This window comes from Gallus gallus, chromosome 4 (genome assembly GCF_016699485.2).
Source record: "Gallus gallus isolate bGalGal1 chromosome 4, bGalGal1.mat.broiler.GRCg7b, whole genome shotgun sequence".
Lineage (NCBI taxonomy): Eukaryota > Metazoa > Chordata > Aves > Galliformes > Phasianidae > Gallus > Gallus gallus.
This window is the reverse complement of record NC_052535.1, coordinates 58059546-58078464: the sequence shown is the minus strand read 5'-3', so window position 1 is coordinate 58078464 and position 18919 is coordinate 58059546. Positions and strand designations below refer to the sequence as shown.

At 38.5% G+C, this 18919-nt stretch overlaps 1 protein-coding gene across 7 annotated transcripts in view; it reads right to left on the bottom strand.

The window, feature by feature from the left end:
* BMPR1B (bone morphogenetic protein receptor type 1B) overlaps window positions 1-18919 on the bottom strand; it is a 238763-nt gene that overhangs the window by 30745 nt on the left and 189099 nt on the right. For all 7 annotated transcript variants that reach the window (NM_205132.2, NM_001397879.1, XM_040698737.2 and 4 more), the window contains one exon: window positions 848-1003. In NM_205132.2, coding sequence (NP_990463.2) covers window positions 848-990 — 143 coding nt within the window. In that variant the 5' untranslated portion in view covers window positions 991-1003. The remainder of the gene's footprint in view (window positions 1-847; window positions 1004-18919) is intronic.

The following is an 18919-nucleotide window of genomic DNA, read 5'->3' as shown; positions in this document are numbered from 1 at the left end:
AAAGTTGATATTTATGTGAAGCAGATGAAGAGTTCACCCCTAAATGTCTGCAAAGACAAACTGTGCATTCATCTCAAGCCAGGAGGGTTGTTAGATCAGCACCCTGATTCAGCAGCAATAGTTCATGTGCTTGCTGCAGGAGCACCCTGTGGAAAGAGTCAGAGTGGGGGAAGAGCAGTGTGCTTCCACTGCAAGTACCACTGGTCCACTCTGATGCATCAGGCAGTACCAATGCTGAGCCTCCAAAGACACAGCAGGACATGTCCATCTTAGGTAGTTAGGACCTCTGGGGGAAAGCAGAATCCAACCCAAATAAGAAGTTTACAGTATTCTAACCAGTGCCCACACAAAACCAAATCTAAGATTACAGTTAGCATTAAAAAAAAAAGTATTTAACATTTCAGCTCAAGAAAAGAAAAGTCTTCTACAATGAAACAAGATGTCTTATCAACCTACAAAACGCTTCTGTAAAAACGCATACAAAGAGTAGGCTTCTTATGATAAATGGTGCTTTATGAAGAGTGATTATAATTTTATGAGCATTTATAGACACTTCAATATATCTCCATTGTCTCCTCTCATCAGTCACATGCACCTTTTAAAAACAAACTACTACATTCAGAATAGATCATATATACAAAGAATTAATATAAGTATTTATCTAAAATTTGAAAGATGTAAATACTATAGAAAAAAAACATAGATGTGTAGCTGACATCTAGGTAAAAAACAACTAGTTTCTAAACAAGTCCTTTACTGATTACTGCTCAAACGAGAACTAACACCCAACTTGAGACTGCAGAACCATCACAAACATGTTTGCTCATGTTTTACCACCTCCACAAACCTGCAGGTGCTGTTGACTGAGTCCTCAGGACAATGGTGGTGGCACTGACATGACAGCTTCTTCTGTGGAGGGGCAGGTGCTGTGCCCTCACCATCTTCTTTTCTGCTCTCCACGCTCAACTTGCTGGAGCTTAGCAAGGGCATCTTGTCCAGAAAACTAGCAAGAAATCAAAGAAGAGGAAAAAAATATTTAAGCAGGATTGCAAGACATGAATGAAGGCTTAAGTATTCCTTCCCATCAAAATTTGAGTTTTTTGAACAGTTATTTGCTACAGAACAGTTTTCTTTAGAAGTCACTAGTCACTGTGGTGTTTGAGGCTCACAGAGCCTCAGAGGCCCTAGTTAAAGGCCTTGATGTTCAAGTTCAGCTGCTGCCAGTGTTGCAAATCAGAGTTATGCTGGGCTTTACATACTGCGTAACACAGCTTTTCTTCCACTGCATTATATAGGTCAGATCCTTGATTGCACTTTTGCACTTTGTTTCTCTTTGTACTTGGCACACATCTTCATCCACTGAACTCTGTAGCACAGAGTTGGATTTACAGCTCTGAAGGCAGAGCAGAACACGTGTATAATTCGGAAAAGATCTAACAAAGTGATGTTCTCACAAGTTCAACAGAACTTTCTGTCACTGAATGGTATAAAGACTACTTATAACAATTTTCCTTGCTTTTCCATGTAAAATATTGTAAACAAAGTAAAATGCAAGAATGCACCCTAAAATGAACAGAAAAACATGGAGGTGATTACTTCTAAAAAAAATCAGAGTACTGAATCTCCATGAGATTGTTGCAGTACAGCTGGAGATGTTGATGATGGGCTAGGAGCTGCTGAAGCAACTTGTTCTTCCCTCTAACCCAATCTTCTCATAAATATCAGCTTTCAGTGCTTGTGAATATGTGTGTATTCAATACAATAGTGTATATTCCTGTCAAGAATAGTGTGCTTTTAGAAAACACAGGACAAAGCAGTCTCGCATTCAAAGCTACATTTTCCAGGAGGGTGAAACAGGGGATAATCTAAGATTTTACTTTCAACTCATGCCCAGGGTCAAAACCAGTGGAAAATCATTGCAGTTCAGTGCCCAATGCATACAATCAAATACAAGATTAGGAGATCATAGGAGACTCTTCTATTCTTAAAGAAAATCTCACTCTATCTTCTCACTCTATTCTCTTGTTCCTCACAAGCCTTAATTTCCTGGCACATAGTTAAAACAAACAAACAAACAAACAAACAAACAGAGCAGTTCTCTTGCCTCTGAAATTCAGATGTCTCACCCTACGCTTAAGTAATCTCCTGGTCAAAGTTGAATTTCTGTTCAGCCTTTTGAATTCTATGTCTGCCTGACTCCAGAGTAGAAAGATTTTCAGAATTCCCACCCTTAAAACATAAAGTGTGTAGGATGAACCCCATCATGGCATGAGCTTTCCACAGTTTGGCAACAAGCTCTTTCTTATTTCAGGTGTCAAACATAAAGTTTGGATGGCTAAGTCTGTTATTCTTGCCTTTGCTGCTGTGCTGTAACAAGCACGTGCTGATCATGCAGACCTGGCTCTGTCTAGCAATTAGAAATCCTTTGGGCTTTGAAAGTGCTCCCTGGGAGCTATATTCAAGTGCCGTGAATGCAAGCGATAGGTCACCTAAAGATCTGTATATTTTCATCAAATTCAGTTGATCTTCTCAGCTTGCCCTCTGAATTTCACCAGGATGTACAATGTACCACAAGAACAGGCTGCTGTCCATCAGGGTTCTTAGTCTATTGGGAGCGCTGTTTGTGAGAGATTTTCATCTGTATGACTATAACTATTCAACTCTGTTGCAGTTCATTCTTATGAATGAAAATGGAGGTTGTGTGGCCAGGCAGGCCTGCTTTTTTTTCTGTAAAGCCCGGTTGACTACGGGAATGACTAAAGTATTTAGTTTAAACCCTCATGCCAACAAATAAACCTTCTTAGAAATGTTCTTCTATTTTGATTCCCATCACTCCTAGACTTCACGGTAACCTAAGAACACTAAAATTTCACTTTTAAATATTGAATTCTCCCTTCCTATGTGTCAAACTCTTTCTGGTTTTCAGTTTGTTTTGCTATCTCCTTTCTAAAGATAGAAAAGTGATTGCATTCCCCAGTTCCACAACCCCAGTGAAGTAACAATCAGAATGAGATATATTTTACTTTTTAAATGCTGTCTATAAGATTGTGATACCTTACACATAGGTGAAAACCACCTCTTTTAGCTTCTTTGCATTCACCCATGTAAGAGCATACGTTTCATATAGGGAGTGCATCTACTGACATGTAGTCGGTCCTACAGCTCTCTGCTTTGGCTGCCAGTAAGCACTCCAGCCCTTGCCAACTGTAGCCATAGTTATGTGATTTGGACAGGAATTCCTCCACTAGAATCTGGATACAGCCCAATAACTCATTTCACACCGGCCCACAGCCATCAGATGGTAATGACTTTTGGGCACTACTCCGATTCAACAAACCCAGTAATGCAGGAGGTGAAAAGCTCTGTACTGTTACTGGAGTCCAAATCTAAAGCCACACTGTTCCCTGAGGATGAATAATTAGTAATAGTTACCTTGACAGATTGACTTCTGTGCCACAACCACGTGATTTATGTACTAGCCATCCAGTGAAAAAGCAGATTTTCTATATTCTTTGCCAAGAGAAAAAGTCAGACTTGCTTCTTATTAAAGGAGATATTAAGGGACAAACTAGTATAAGAAAGAAAGAAAAATCAAAGTAGCGTGTTTACTCCTCTCTCTACATAGAGAGCCTCATAAAATCACAGTACCATCCATTCATGTTTTCCCATGCCAATAACAGCTGGCTACAGCATCCACTGACAGTGTGGATTCAGTTTGCTGATTCAGAGAAGGTCTACCAAGAAAGCTTTGTGTGTTACTGAAGAGCCTTTTCAACTGTTTCTCTGTGCTGGAAATTATATACATTAAATACACAAAAGCATTTGAATAAGAATTAAGAAAATCTTCTAAATCTACCTTTGATTAAAAGGTGGCAACAAAGTTAGTCAACTTGATAGAATTTTCATTAAGCCACAAGCTTACTTTATCTATAGCCTGCATTGCCCTATGCATTTAGCAGGATTTTAATCAAATCCTCTTATTAATATATGAAATTATCGTACAACACCATGCTAGAGTTTCCCATGCTACATCATAAACTACAGCCTGATGACTTCCCACCAAGCCAGTGTTACACTAGTGACACAATTGTTTTAAGAGAAAGGGAAATAACTAACTGCTAACTCACTGCACTTTACAGTCATCAGATAAAAGAATTTTCATGGGATATTTTTTGGCAAATAGTCAGCAATGAAAACACAGCATGGTTAAAGAAGCTGAAATAAATTACACCTCTTAAGTCAGCCTGATCCACTGTGTAAAATAGTCAAGAGGTAAAAGTAAAGCATTTTCTATTGGCGACAATCAAGTAAAAAAGAAGGAAAAAAAGATTATGACAGTTTCTCTTTGCTGGATATTCAAGGCTGGCACAAAATTCAAGGAGAGGTCACATACCGAGACCTGCACGTTTGATTCAAAACCACAGTGAAGAGAATCTGGCATAAAACACCAGAAAAATGAAAATAACTTTGTTTTCCTTTCCAGTGCACGACTGTATGACACTAGTGAACTCCAAGTGAGGAGGGCATCAAATGATGGTTGAAGAAATATTTACCCTGACATACATCCATTGCAGAAAGCTGCCATACTGACAGAAATGTAGCACTGTTGAGTTTATCTTGTATGATTTGCTTCATTCCACAGCTATGTTGGAGCTGCTGTACACCAAAGCATGGAGAACCTTCTCACGTCTCTATTTCTCACCTCTACGGTTCAAAATTTGGGGTGCTTTTGCGTTTATTCATGATGCAAATAAGTGGACTACAGTTAGATGTAATTTTAAACTGTCAAATTATCTCTAAAAAAAAAAAAGCATCTAGTACTAGTTTAGAAAATAGATTTAGTTTTCAGAAAATGCTTCTGCATTTGATTTGAACAAGAAAAGCATCCTTCTGCCACAAAGTCTGTTTAAGCCCTCTTGATCATACTCCACGTTATAAGCTAAATTAGTTAAGTTCAGCATGGAATCTAATAAGCTGTGACAAAACCACTGTGACAAGACTCTTCAAATTAATACTTAAATTCATGTCGTATTACTTTCAACTTAGAAATTCAAAAGCTTCTATGGTGTCATAACCCATGGAAAACTCCCATATAATTTGCTGTCCACCATTACATCACAGTTTGATTGAGTGTTACTTTTTCCAGGTTTCCTCTCATTTCTGCTATCCACAGTTAATCTGTCTCATTTCTCATTTGGAAAAAATGAGAATCCATTGGCTCTCTTCTCATAACTCAAGATACTAGACCAACAGATAGGGGGGAGGGAAAAAGCACAAAAAGATTTTTTCAGATTTCCAAAAGAAAGTCCACACAAAGTAGATTCCTTGACACAGAGAAATCTAAGCTATAGCTACTGTAATCTTCTAGAACTCCATCAAACACCTCAGAGTTCTACTGTTGCTAATCATCTGGTTCCATCTGTAAATGTTCCTTTAGAAGGAGAAGCTTTTAAAACTTAAATCACTTTTTTAACATTTGAGGATATGAATGAAAAAGGATTTTACATCATCCTCAAAATATTTTCCTTTTATTCTGATCTCTTTAAGAACCATATTATACACAGCCAAACTACATGTTCCATGAACTAGATCCATCATTATGCTTTTCTGAACTGTGCGTTATTGTCAAACTCAATATGAATAAGCATCTGTGCAAAAGCGCTACTGTTTGAGGTATATATTAGGATAACAGGTAATAAAACTAGAACACTAAGACAGACATTTTACAAATGCAAAGGTGAGATCCACAGCCCATTCTGGGAATTACTAACTCACTTGTAATTATGATTTCCATTAAAACATGATTTTGTCATAACACATTACCATCACTTGAAAAAAAAAAAAATCAGAGTAGATGCAGGTGCAGCTAGAGCAGGTCTGTTCTGTTCTCCCAGTAGTGTTAGCTTTAAAGGTACTACAAAATAATCAGAGATATTTATTCCCAACGCACATCAGCCTAGGTTCAGAAATCCAAGTTTGCTAAGCTGGCATTTCTATATATTCCTTCTTTTATCAATTTGGTTTATATTGAATGCCTATGTTTACTTTACAGGATAATTTTAAATGGAAATTAAACTAACGAATAATAGCTTATAAAGGCACATTAAATGATACCCTCACGTCTCTACCAAAATCACAGTTTTCCTTACTACAAAGAAGAACAACGAAACTATTTCATTGAAACCACTGAAGCAGTTTCTATGAAAGACAGGTGTTACTTTCATCTCTTGCCCTTTTATGAACAAGAGTTCTCCTTCATTTTTTTTCCTTAAGAACATCTTGGAAAACTGTTTAGCTAATGTAGTCAAAACTCATAAAACCAACCCTCAGCTGCATAACCCTGTTTACTATTTATGGGCATCAGCTGATGAAAAATGGGAATGAAGGCTCAAATACAGATATGTGAAACACGTAATCCAGCTGTCAAACTACAGACAGCATTCAGTTTGTGTTACTCCTCCATTTAGCAGCTTTTCATACAAAGAGAGATAGGAAGATTGCTGTCACATACCGAACCCAGTTATTTCTGTTTTTGCACTGCAAATTCTCATGTGCTTGCAGTTTCCAGTAGTAAACACTGAATGTCACAATCACTGCAAGCAATCTTGAAACTTTACTGAACACTAGCAAGAAAAAATAAAAAAGGAAGCAATACAATCTGATGCCATTACTACTGAATTATGCTTTGCTATCTGATCTTTAGGAAGGCATCAAAGATTGCAATGGACTAGCATTATTTTTTATTTCAGATGATACTCTGATTGACTGAGACATTATAACAACGAGAAGCATTTAAGAGAAACAGCAAGAGACAGCCTTGACCCCATGGCTTTCTTAGATACATTTATTAAATCATCACCACTGTGTTCCCTTTTCAAAAGAAAGGAGACACAAGAGCACCATTTCCAGCAGGCAAGATGAATACAGTGTCTGGAATGTAAAAATATCAGACAGTCCTTCTATTCCAACATCAAAGACTGTACCTGTACATTAAAATGTAAGAGCACGTGCCCACGCCATGCTCACAGAAGACAGTGCCCTTCTGACAGACATGCTTTGGCTGTTGTGCAGTAAATATGACATACCTTCATATCAGCATAAGAGCAACCTACTTTGTAGTTCCCAAGCTCCTGTTTCAACCTTATTGTGTCATTTATCCCTTCTGACTTCCCTTAGTAAATTAAAGAATGCAGAATTCACAAGAATAAGAGAGAGCTGTTATATACCTATCTTATTGCATAAGCATGCAATATTTTTAATGGCATTTTTAATGGAAATGTTTTAGTGACAGAACTCAGTAGGTCCAGCTGATGACTGGACTTGACGATGGTCTTGAACATCTTTTGAAACTAAATATTTCTACAGTATTACAGAATCTCCTGAATTTGAAAGGTCCCAAAAGGATTGAGTGCAACACCTGGCTCCATGCAGGACCATTCAAAATTCAAACTCAATGTATGGGAGATTTGTACAAACACTTCTTGAACTCTGCCAGCTCAGGGTCATTGGCCAGTGCACTGGGGAGCCTGTTCCAGTGTCAAACCACCCTTTAGCAAATAACCTTTTCCCTAACACCCAGACCTTTAATTAGTCTCTCTGCAAGGCCTCTCTACCCCTGAGGAAGTCAATAGCTCCACCAAATTTAGTATCATCTGCAAACTCACTTTGCACTCAAATCCTGCATCCAGATCATTTATAAAAACACTGAAGAGAACTGTCCCCAAAATTGAAGTATAATTCTCTGTAATTCTCTTTCAACTTGTTTTATTTATTAGCTCATCACAAATGCTTTCCAAGTCATCCACTTAGCACTGATTTCCCACAAGTGCCCATCCATCTGCCAGAAGGACAGCTTACTTGGTATCTGGGGTAAGCAATGGCGCCTTTTGATCATTTCTCATGTGTGGATGCCACCAATACCTCTAAATCGGTGGTTACTACACACCGACCAACTCAGTGCTGCTGAATGAAGCACTCAAGTATCTGCAAGACTTTTTCCTCCCCGAGGCAAATGCCACGCTGCAAAGTCACCAGGCCAGGCAACATTAGAAGTAATTGAACAAATGACAGGGTAAATTCCTATACTGTTCAGCGGACAGAGCAGAGAGTGAACTGAATTGATTGCTGCTGCTATTGGCTTAGCTACACACACGAAGGGGAGCTTAAGCAATAAAGTAAATCTTTGTGTTTGGGAAGGAGGGCTAAGGTACAAAACTTGTCTTCTGCAGATATGGCTGGATGCAATGGAAAGTGCCATTGACTTACTCACTTTGACAGAGAACAAATAATTCAAACAAATAGGGAGGAGGAAAGCATCTCTACTGCAACCCAAAATTAAGTGCACGCATGAAATGACAATAATCAGCTCCAACCACAGATGTAAGTATTATGGCTTTCCTGAAGCGTTTGAGCAGCCTAAAAGCATTTCCCTGCCTGAACACTTGGAACACTGCTACCAAAGCATTAGCCAGCAGGTGCTCACCTCTGGAAGACATCAATTGTGCTTTCAGACACACAGTGTTTGGCTGGCTTGTTTTTTAAACAAAGGCACATGGATATGTCTAAGGACCAAAAGTTCACTTCAGATGCCCTTATAACTTATATCTCTCATGCACAGCTACTTGAATAAAAGTTTTTCAGACCTGTTTGACTACATTTTGAAGCAAGGAACAATTCTGGACAAATGTAAAACTAGTCTTTTTCAGCACCCGGCCACACACAGACAGTGATGAAACAAGCTTTATAAAAGAAAATACACTTATTTCATTATTTTGTTATCTTTCCTATTAATCAATGTTTAAGATGCATAGGACAGATGCAGTTTTTCAATAAGCATTATTGACATACACTTGCACTATACATTACCATCATAGCTTTAAAATTAGACAGAAAGCTAAGGCTAAACCCAGTCCCAGCTCTGTAATTCTTATTCAAAATGCAAGCCAGGCATCAAAATTGGTCATTAATAAAATTACAAAAGCACTTTTAAATTAACTTCAGAAGCAAAGATTAATATGAAAGCATGCTCAAGCACATTCCATTTTAAACTGTCAGGCTAAACACCGAGTATCAGGTCTTCTAAAAATCTCTTCTTCCTTGCCAACAGAAGAATGGGAAATCTTTTGTTTTAGCTGCAGTATTTTTTCTGGGGGTTTACCACCTCTCTCCTTAAACCTGTACTAACAAAAGAGCACCTGCAAAGTGTTTGCAGGAAGGCTGCAGTAGGACCTCCCAGAAGGGTGTGAGGTGAGCTCCGAACCCTAAGTGCCTCCACGCACCATGGCAGTAGAGTGGTGAGAAGTGTAGTAAGAATCAGGTTGCTCCTCCTTTTATTTATTTTGTTTTCTCAATGTTTCCTTGAAGAGCTCTTAAAAAAATAGATGGGGGGAAAAAATTGGAAGGGAAGTGCTTTGTGAGCTGCAAAGCTAAGCCATCTACTTATAGGCAGTTTCCTTAGGCACACTGCATCACCACCAGATTCTCCGAAGATGAGAGTCATGTGAGGAGGTAGCACACAGCTCAGCTAAGAAAACACAGCATCGTGTGCTAGGCTAATCCTGCACCTGTGGCATGTTATTCAGCAGCAAAGAAATGTAGTCCAGGCTGCCCCTGCCTAATAGAGCTCAGCTGTTTTCCTCAGCCCTCCCTTTGATTGTAAGCTGGCAAACAATGTTATTTCAGTCAAGTACAAAGCACCGTTCAGGCTGCATAGGATATGACAGTAGAAAGGTGAAAGAAAAAGAAAATCCTGGAATTGCAAATAAAGTAGAGACACTGAGCAATACAGAATTTGTAACTACTTCCAGATGGCTCACCCGGCTTCCAGGGTTAGGATGTGAAATGCACATTGGAACTCCCCGTTTCCTCCCCAGCTCCCTTTAAAGTGTGCCTGCTTGTGCCAGGGATATACCGCTGTACCCTGGATCCCATGTATCCAGATCAACTACAAGGCTTTCAATCAGTACAGCTGAGAGAAAGTTTTGATGGCTTCTCTGTTTTCTGTGGTTTACCTCTTAGGTACAATAAAAACTAGTGACGGGGTGCAAAGAGGAGGAGAATCCGGTCCCTTGTTGGAAAGATAGCAAAAATTTTGAGAAGTTTTTAATTCCAAAGTAGAGACACAACAGTTTAGAGTAATCAATTGTCCTGATACTTGTCTTCAAGATTAACCAGTGTTTAAAATACCCTGTAATTATGATCTGGAAAGTCATTTAACAAAACAGTATTATTTATTAAAAAAAAAAAAAAGTCAGAGTATTGAATTTAATTAGATTTTAACACAATGAAATCTTATAACAGACATTTATTCCAGATAACACATTTAATATCCTACACCTCCTCCATATAACACATAACATCTACCATTTCCAAGCTCATATATAGCTGTTAGAGTTGACCTATAGTTACGGTTTCTAATTAGCTTTTTTCTTTTTGATATTAAGCTGCAAACATGAGATGCTGCATTGGCAATGTCCTCACAGCATTTTCTACTTACATGCTTTTCTCCACAAAATGATACTTTAATTTCCACTCCATCGTTATCTAATCTAATTCCAAGTTTGCAAACTACTAATGAAAATAACAGGAATTGGAGTACTGGGAAATTATGTATCCAATTTCTTGTCAAATGTTTACTGCTGTTTTTGTTAACCAATGAGATTATTTCCAAGTAAGTACATTATGTTTATTTTATTTAGGTAAAATGTATGTTTTCGAAGAACTATATTCTTATGAGAAAATGTTCAAAACTAATCTGGAACTATCCAGATTTTCAACTCATTTAGTACAGAAGGACTCCCTTGTCAGAGTGTTGAGTGAAAGCAGCACTATTCTTAGTGTGACAAACAAACTTAGCCATCTGAATATTGGATTTGATATATAAAAGAGAAGGTAAGGAATAAAACGTTATACAACATCAACATCAAAATAGCCCAGTGGCTTCAAATTTCCATTTTCAAAAAATTATATATATATTTTACCCTTATAAATACTCTATTTTCTTTTTTAAAGTATCCTACACCTTCTTCAGGTTACTCAGTACTTGTAAACAGCCTTCTGTTACCAGAGGTATTGTTAGAATCTTTCCTCTTCCACACTGTTTTGTGTGTTCCTGCTGCAGCTCTGCTTTGGAGAGCTACTGATCTCTGCCAACAAGATCAGAAGCACCACATGTAAAAGACACATGACTTACAATACTCTGCCAATGCAATGATGGGACATGGTCCAGCATGAAATTCCTTGAACTCCCTGGTGGTGGTCCTGATAGCCATCACACTTCTCCTGTTTAGCACCAAGGGCATCCCACTTGCTGCCTTGTCTTGTCATTTGTTTTTTCTTTATTACCATGTTCTGGAGTAATTACATGAGAAGGAAGGAGGATGTATCCCCCATGTTTTGGTCTCCCTTTCCCTGCTTTCACAGTTCTCCTAAAACGAAGATACATTCAGATGCTGAGATGAACAACAAAGCCAATTTGCTTTACATTTCATAAGGCTTATATACAATGCGGTAAGTCAAAATGAATCAAAATAATGTAAAGCAGCCCTTCTCTCTCATCCCTATTGCCACCATGCACACTCCAAAGTGACATCTCATTTTACAGCCAGGGAATGGTGACCCCCAGGTCACAGGTTTATTCATCTGGTTAGCCCATAGGCAAGATCAAGACAAAGAAAATCTTTCCAAAACAGTGGACTAGATGGCTGTAAGGACTAGGAACTAGGTATGGAGTCCGCTTTGCATGTCACCAGCAAAAACTGACCTAAAGCAAGCAAAAGCTTGCTGCTGGATTGCTTATCTGAAATTAGAACCTTGTCCCAGCTGAAACTCTTCAGGCAGATATTCACCTTACACTGCCTGTATCTGCAACTTACAGTAAATACTCCTTTTTCAAGGAAAAGAAGTCAGGTCAAAGATCATACGGAGAAGATGGCAGAAATATAGAACACTAACACTCAAAGCCATGAGGCATTGTTGCTTTATTATTCCTGTTTCAAATTTTGTTCCAGAGGTAATAGAAATACAGCATTTCCTATGAGTGTTAAATCTATTCCTTTTTCTTCTTTTTTTTCTTTTTTTTTTTTTCCTGAAGCATGCACTTAACCCTATCATAATGGAAAGGCTACCACTCTACTACACTCAAGAGCCATGCCAAGGGAATTGTCAGGAAAATGTATGAAAAAAAAAAAAGAAAAAAGAAAAGAAAAAAAAAAAGGGCATTTTACTTTCATTAATACATTAAAATATCATAAAAATGCTACAGCACAAAATGCAGTAATTGCCAGCTGCCAAATTATTTTCTCATCCTCTTTCAGCCTCAACATGAGGCCTTCTTTAGGCTCACTGCCAGCAATGTTTGGAACAGTAAAAATACCCCCAATTTCTGCAGAGATTTTATGTGGCAAAATGTGCTCTGATGGACAAAACTGCAGCAAATCTAAGAGCAAAGGGATACTATTTATTTTAAATGTTGAGAGAAACAAGACTGCTGCATGTTGTCTACTTATCCGTGGGTTTGTATCTGTATTTGTAGAAGGACAGTTCAGTGATAGGAGGTTAGAGGTGGCTGAGGACAAATTTGGGTTCCCAATTAACACTCGTGAGCCATGAAAGCCTTGTCTGCTAGGCGCCATCACACACAAACTATCCTCCCACAGCACAGGGCCCTTGCTCTCGGCTGGGTTCAGTGTCTCCTTACTTGCTCAACAGTGTAAGCAGAGGGATCATTAGTTATGACTGGTAGAGTCTCGGAGATAATGTTGACTCTTATTTCAGGAACTATTAAGCTATAAACACTGCTCTGAAAGCCATTTATCTACATTTGAAGATAAACAGAGAAGCTACTCAATTAACCAGATTGCAAGAAATAAGCTACAGATGCCAAACTGAGCAACTTTAAATTCCAAAAAGGAAAATGTGTGCATTTAATAAGCATAATTTTCTACCACAAAATTACTGACATGAAAGTTCATAAGCAGTATAACTTAACCACTCTGCAATATTTGAGAAAGGAACATAAATCAAAATGCAATTACAAAACAGTTAATTCTAAGTGATGCAAATTATATTCGCTTGGAGTTTGCAAGTTACTACCAGAGATATCAGTGTTGAAGTATAGCATTATAAAGTGGAAATCCTTGTAGAACAATAAATTTCATCTCCTCATCGCTACAATTTGAAAATCAGATGCTACTGAAGACTTCTGAGAGCGTGATAAATGTTGAACCAGTCATGCCTGAATCCTCACTTGCTAGGGAGAACATTCTTGCCCAGATATGCAACAGAGTATGAAATTATTTTCCTGAGACTTGTCAACTAACCCTTTATTTATTTTTTTTTTAGTGAATACTATTCATCTATTTGGCCATATCTCTATAAGATCTTTAAGATACTAATTTCATAAAATCAAAAGGAAAAAAGGCACCAAACCACTGAAAAGCACACCCACAAAATAGTTTCCAATACCTTTTACAAAGACATAAAATGCAAGGCGTTCTGAGTCGGGAAAAAGAAGGACTTTTTTTTTTCTTGTGGTCACAACAATTAAAAACCCGATCTTTCCTTGTGCTTACAGATGCCAGCGCCTTTCAAGGCAGCTCAGGGGTCAGAGTGGGGAACACACAGGTGCGCAGTGTGTTGGCAGCTGAAATCTTGTGAGGTTGCACTGAAATTCTATCCCTCCCCTCCACATTCCTGCAGGCATTATAAACACTCCCTGAAGGAATATTACCCTAATGCAGACTAATTTTCCACAAACAACCCCAACCTCATTAAACCTCTTCTTTATCAGCATTGTTCAAAGCTGTTTTTCTGGTAATATTGAACTCCCTTATGCCTGTCTAAGAAGAAAAGCAACTCCTTTATGTTATCTCTAGTATCACTTCTCCTATTCAGGTCCACTGGTACTACACAATAGATTCAATAAAAATATTCAGTTTCATCATACGGTAGTAATGTCCTAAATACTACAACACAGAGATTAAGAGAGGTTATGTTCCCATAAATAAATATAGAGTAAAGGCACTGTTCTCCAAGCAGGGTCTGATAGATTTATATTGGTGACTCATCCAGTTGGCAAGCAAGCTCAAGTGAATTAGCAGGACAGTATTCCCAAAGCAGGTGTTCTCCTGGACTTGTGGTTCCTCACGCTCCTGAAATGACCTCCTGTTCATCCCTAGACAAATCCTTTCAGCCTTCAGTAGGATCACAGAAATTTAATTTTCTTAACATGAATATCCACTGCCATTAAAGTCATTTAAAAATTTGAACATGTTTTTGCCTAGCAAAAAGAAGAACTAGCTTGCACACAGGTATATTGCAACAGAGCATAAGATAATAATGAGGCTAAAAGAAAGTAGATTCTCTTCCCAAGGTGACAACTAGCTTATTACTGGGCCTCACCCCAGATTCTCTGTGAAGCATCTTGCCCATCTGCAAATCACTGATGTAAACATTAATATTCTTTTAAAAGTACTTCTGACTTACAGATGAAAATCATTATTAAAGGATCGGCCCAAGGATAGCATATAGAGATTCCCTCTTTCCCCACTCTATCCAGATTTTCTGGAATAGCCTGAAATTCCACATACAGCACAGGATAACTACAGAAAGGAGACAGCCAGAGAGCACCCATCTATTGTAAGCACAACCTAACGACAATCCTGAAATGATAGAATGAGTTGGACTGTAAGTTGTTTGCTCTGAGGAGAACAGTAGAAAAAACAGTGCTTTAATTTCCTTGATTCTTCTACCTGCTGCTCAACATACAAGTACTCAATAGCAACTGCCACGAATAAGGACGCTGGCAAAATGAAATGCAGGAAAAAGACATGGAGAAGGCAAGCCATGCAGACACACATTTTGGCCAGTTCATTGCAAGCTTATAGGGATTCCTTAGAAGGAAGCAAAAGCATAAATAAATAAACCAGGGAAAAAAAAATTTAGCTGTGCTGAAACAATCACTGGGAAAATGAAATGTCTGAAATACTGAAATTAGTCAATATTGGTAATACAGCTACTATTCAACGTGGTAATGTCAATATCAGCATTGCAGGTATGAAAGCTGTGGTCCCTATAGCCACTGGTCACATGTGAACAATGACCATAAATTTGAGGTATAACACTGTCATCATATGCATTTGAAAGATGTATTAAGTGACTTCTTAAGTGCAAATCACTGCCTGTGAATGCTTATGAAGCAAGCCAAAGCAATGGCTACATCTAGGACAGCCCTAGGCAAAAAAAAAAACAGCCACTCAATTCTCCAGACAGCTCAATTACAGACCATACTGCAGAGAGAAGCTACCTGCAATACTGTAAAGTGCAGGTGTGCTGCTGACATCCACATGGCACCAGCCAAAGCCAGAAAAACTCCAAGAGCCCATCTTACCACTCTGACAAGGAAAATCTCAGAGTCACACTTGTTTTAAATCATTTAAAAATAAAACATTGTTTCTGTACTTTACTGTTCAAATTACTATGTCTTCTTTCATAATTTCACATTTAAAGCACTTCTATCTTTTCATCTTTTGGTTTTCTTTTTGTTCTTGTTATCTTCGTGGAGCTTTCTTTTAAGTAAACCAAATAAGTTTATTTCCAATAACTCTTTTGCCCCAGTTAACATTCTCCCAGTCCCTTTCTCTCAGTCTCTCAACTGCCATTCTTCTATTTTCTTCTATATCTTTATCACTCCTCCAGCCTCTCTCTCGTAAAGATCCTTGGATGAGGTCCCTGATCTTTTCCCCCTTCTCTCATTTATTTTCTCCTCACTTCCTAAAATATTTGTCTAAACCATTCAACCCCCCTTTTTTTTTTTGGTCAGCCTTTATAGCTCTGTCCCATTTTCATACCCATTTAAAAGCACAAGTGATGCAGGCTATAAATTATGCTTAAATTATGCCATATTAAGTATACCACCTTGGTATGCAGGAAAGCATAATATTTACCTTTCTGGAGGGAATGTCTTGCACGGATGAGTGGTCAGAATCACAGAGTTTGTATGCAATATGTATGCTTCTGTATGCAATACCAGCAGACTGCCATAACTGCTGCCTAATCCTCATAGTTGTGACTGTCCGACACAAAGCATTTCAACAGCATTCAGCACTGACTGAAAACATTCAAATCTTATATATCTTTACTGTGGGGAAAAAAAGTTTTGGACTCCCACTTTCAAGTAAGACTCACTCTATTTTTCTTGCAGCTACTCCTCCTTTACAAACGAGGGAGAGAGGTTGTGTACGCTTTTCACAGAAAACAGAGAGAGGAGAATACAGGCTGCCAAGCTATGTATTTCAGATGAGATCCAATCTGAAGTTCACTGAGTTTCCATTAGTCCATTAAAATTTGTTTAGAAGCCTCAATCTCAATGAAAGCCAATGAGAAGTTGCAACTAATGCCAGCAAAAGAGAATAGTGTACATCTTCCCAACACCTCATATGAAATCGCACGATAGAGACTATGTCCTCAGGTATGAATAAAAAACCAAAAATAGATTATTCTTTTTCTCTTTAGCTCCCTTAGAAAGATGGAAATTGTCATTCAGCTGAAATTTTCTTTCCTTTGGTCCATTCAATCTCTAAAAATACTCGAAGTCATAAGAACAAGGGGCCTATAGCAAATATGTGTTTCAAGCTGAGATGCTGTGTAACTTCAGAGAGAAAGAAAAATATTTTCCCAAGCTTTCAACTTTTCATTTGTATAAAATAGTTTATTTTATAGCTAGGTAAAGATGTAAAATTAAACTTCTTCATTACCGTAATGTACTGTAACTCACTATAACACTGTTAACATAACTAAATGCATGAATTGTGCAACATTTTCCATCAAAATATATAAGGGAATAGATGCCAAATACAGCGTAAAAAAATAGAATAACAAGTCAGCTTTCTTCTATAAAATAGCAAAATTCATGAAGAATGTGTTGGTGGTCAAACCTTTGACAAATAAGAGGTTGTTTCCTTGCTACACAGTCTGACTGTTGGTCTGGTCAACCTTTACGAAGGATCAAGAAAAAGCATTTGGATATTTTGTAAATATGCATAGGGGATACTATTTCCCTATAAAGTCATATGCAATTCCTCACTGCCAACTTGTACTTCTTATTGCTGCTTATTTCATGCATCAGTGTTAAATGAATGCCCTACTGAACTCTACAATACTAGAATGATTTTCTATGACCCTTTCCTGGGTGGGGACAGCACTGGATCAATCAACCAGCATCACCACACAGATGGAGAATGAAAAGGGTAAATTGAAAAGGGTTTTTCAGAATGATGGTGATGACCATAAAAATTCACTCACTATCAGGCATGCAACACTCCACATGAGTTGTTCTGAAAGTAATGCCTTCTGTTGATTTCTGTGGCAACTACAACAGGTACAAAGAGCACAATAATGTTATTTGATAAAGAAAATTCTCAGCTACAAAAAACTATTTTTCAACATAATCACCACTATTAGCTATGCATTTGTGCCTGTGATGAATAAGAACATGCATGCTGTACTTGTAAAAATGTGCACCAGCAGAGGTGACACAATATTTCATATCTGCTATGACAGCATCATTGCTAGGAATATGTTGTCCAAGTAGTCCATCTTTCATCACCTCAAAAAGATATTAGACAGAAGGCACCAAATTTAGACTGTATGGTGAGTGCAGTACAACAGTCCAGCCAAGATATGTGCTCCACAGACTTCAAACTGGCTGTCTGAACCCTTCTTTTTTCTAGGCTCAAAAGTCACTCTGTTGCTGCTGAAAGTCGTGAACTGAACCACACAACCTCTGATGACCCATCACCACTGAAGATTTGCATCTGACTCTACTAACACCATCTGGAGCCATGGTGGTGACTATTTCTCTTGCTTTCTACAACGAGTCCTTGCTTTTATTTCCTATCTCCTTTCTATCACCCATCTTCCCTTCCTCATCTCCCTAAGTGACTAGGATTCATAATAAATTGGTGGTGCTAACATTTGACCCGTTATGTCTTAATCTCACTGTAGGGTATACTTATATCAAAGAATCTCCTCTACCTCCTATAATTGGAGCGAAACACTGGTATACGGCCTGGCATTATTGTTTTGCAAGAGAAAGGCTGTCTTCCTCCTTGGCCTGACTCTGGAAGTTCAAGCCTTCAGCTTAGTTGACATCATGATGTAGTGGTCAGAGCTGATGGCTTGTATGGGTTCCAGGAAATCCACAAGGATCACTCCTTTCCTATCCCAAAAGACACACTTTACCCACCAAGGGCTGTGGCTTGAACTTTTTGTTTGATGGGGAATTCACGTTAGCACTCCATGGACTGCTGTTTTGGCTTCTGCTTGTAGTGGTGATACCACATGTCATCACTGGTAATGATGTGATCCAGGGAACTGTCACCTCCAACCTCGTCTTGGTTCAATAGCTCCTAAAAAACTTGCATAGCGTTCTTTCTGTTCCTGTGTGAGCATTCATAGAATCTGCCTGGTGCAAACTCTGCGATATTCCAGTGTTGCCACCATCAGTTCCAATGCACTGAAGATGCATCTCTGCACATAGTTCCCTGGTCATAGCTTGCTGATTCATGTGGATAAACTGACGGAGACACTTTTCCTTTCATAGTGTGATAGCAGCTTGATCATCCAGAATGTGACGTCTTAATGTCTCTGTCACCACTGCTGAGACGCATCACCCACCACACCACTGCACTCACATCCACTATTTGCTCACCAGAAAAGTTCAGTAAGCATCAGTGAGTGGCAGTGGGTGCAGTTTTTTCCACATGGAAGAATTCAATGACACTCCTTTGCTTCATACACACACCCACGTCAGACACCACTTTGTGAGACTGCCCCTCTGTTGTCAACTGTTGCACAGCAACAAAATGTAATGGCATATGGGCAGGAAGGTTCAGCCTCTGCTGTCATACCACCAATATCT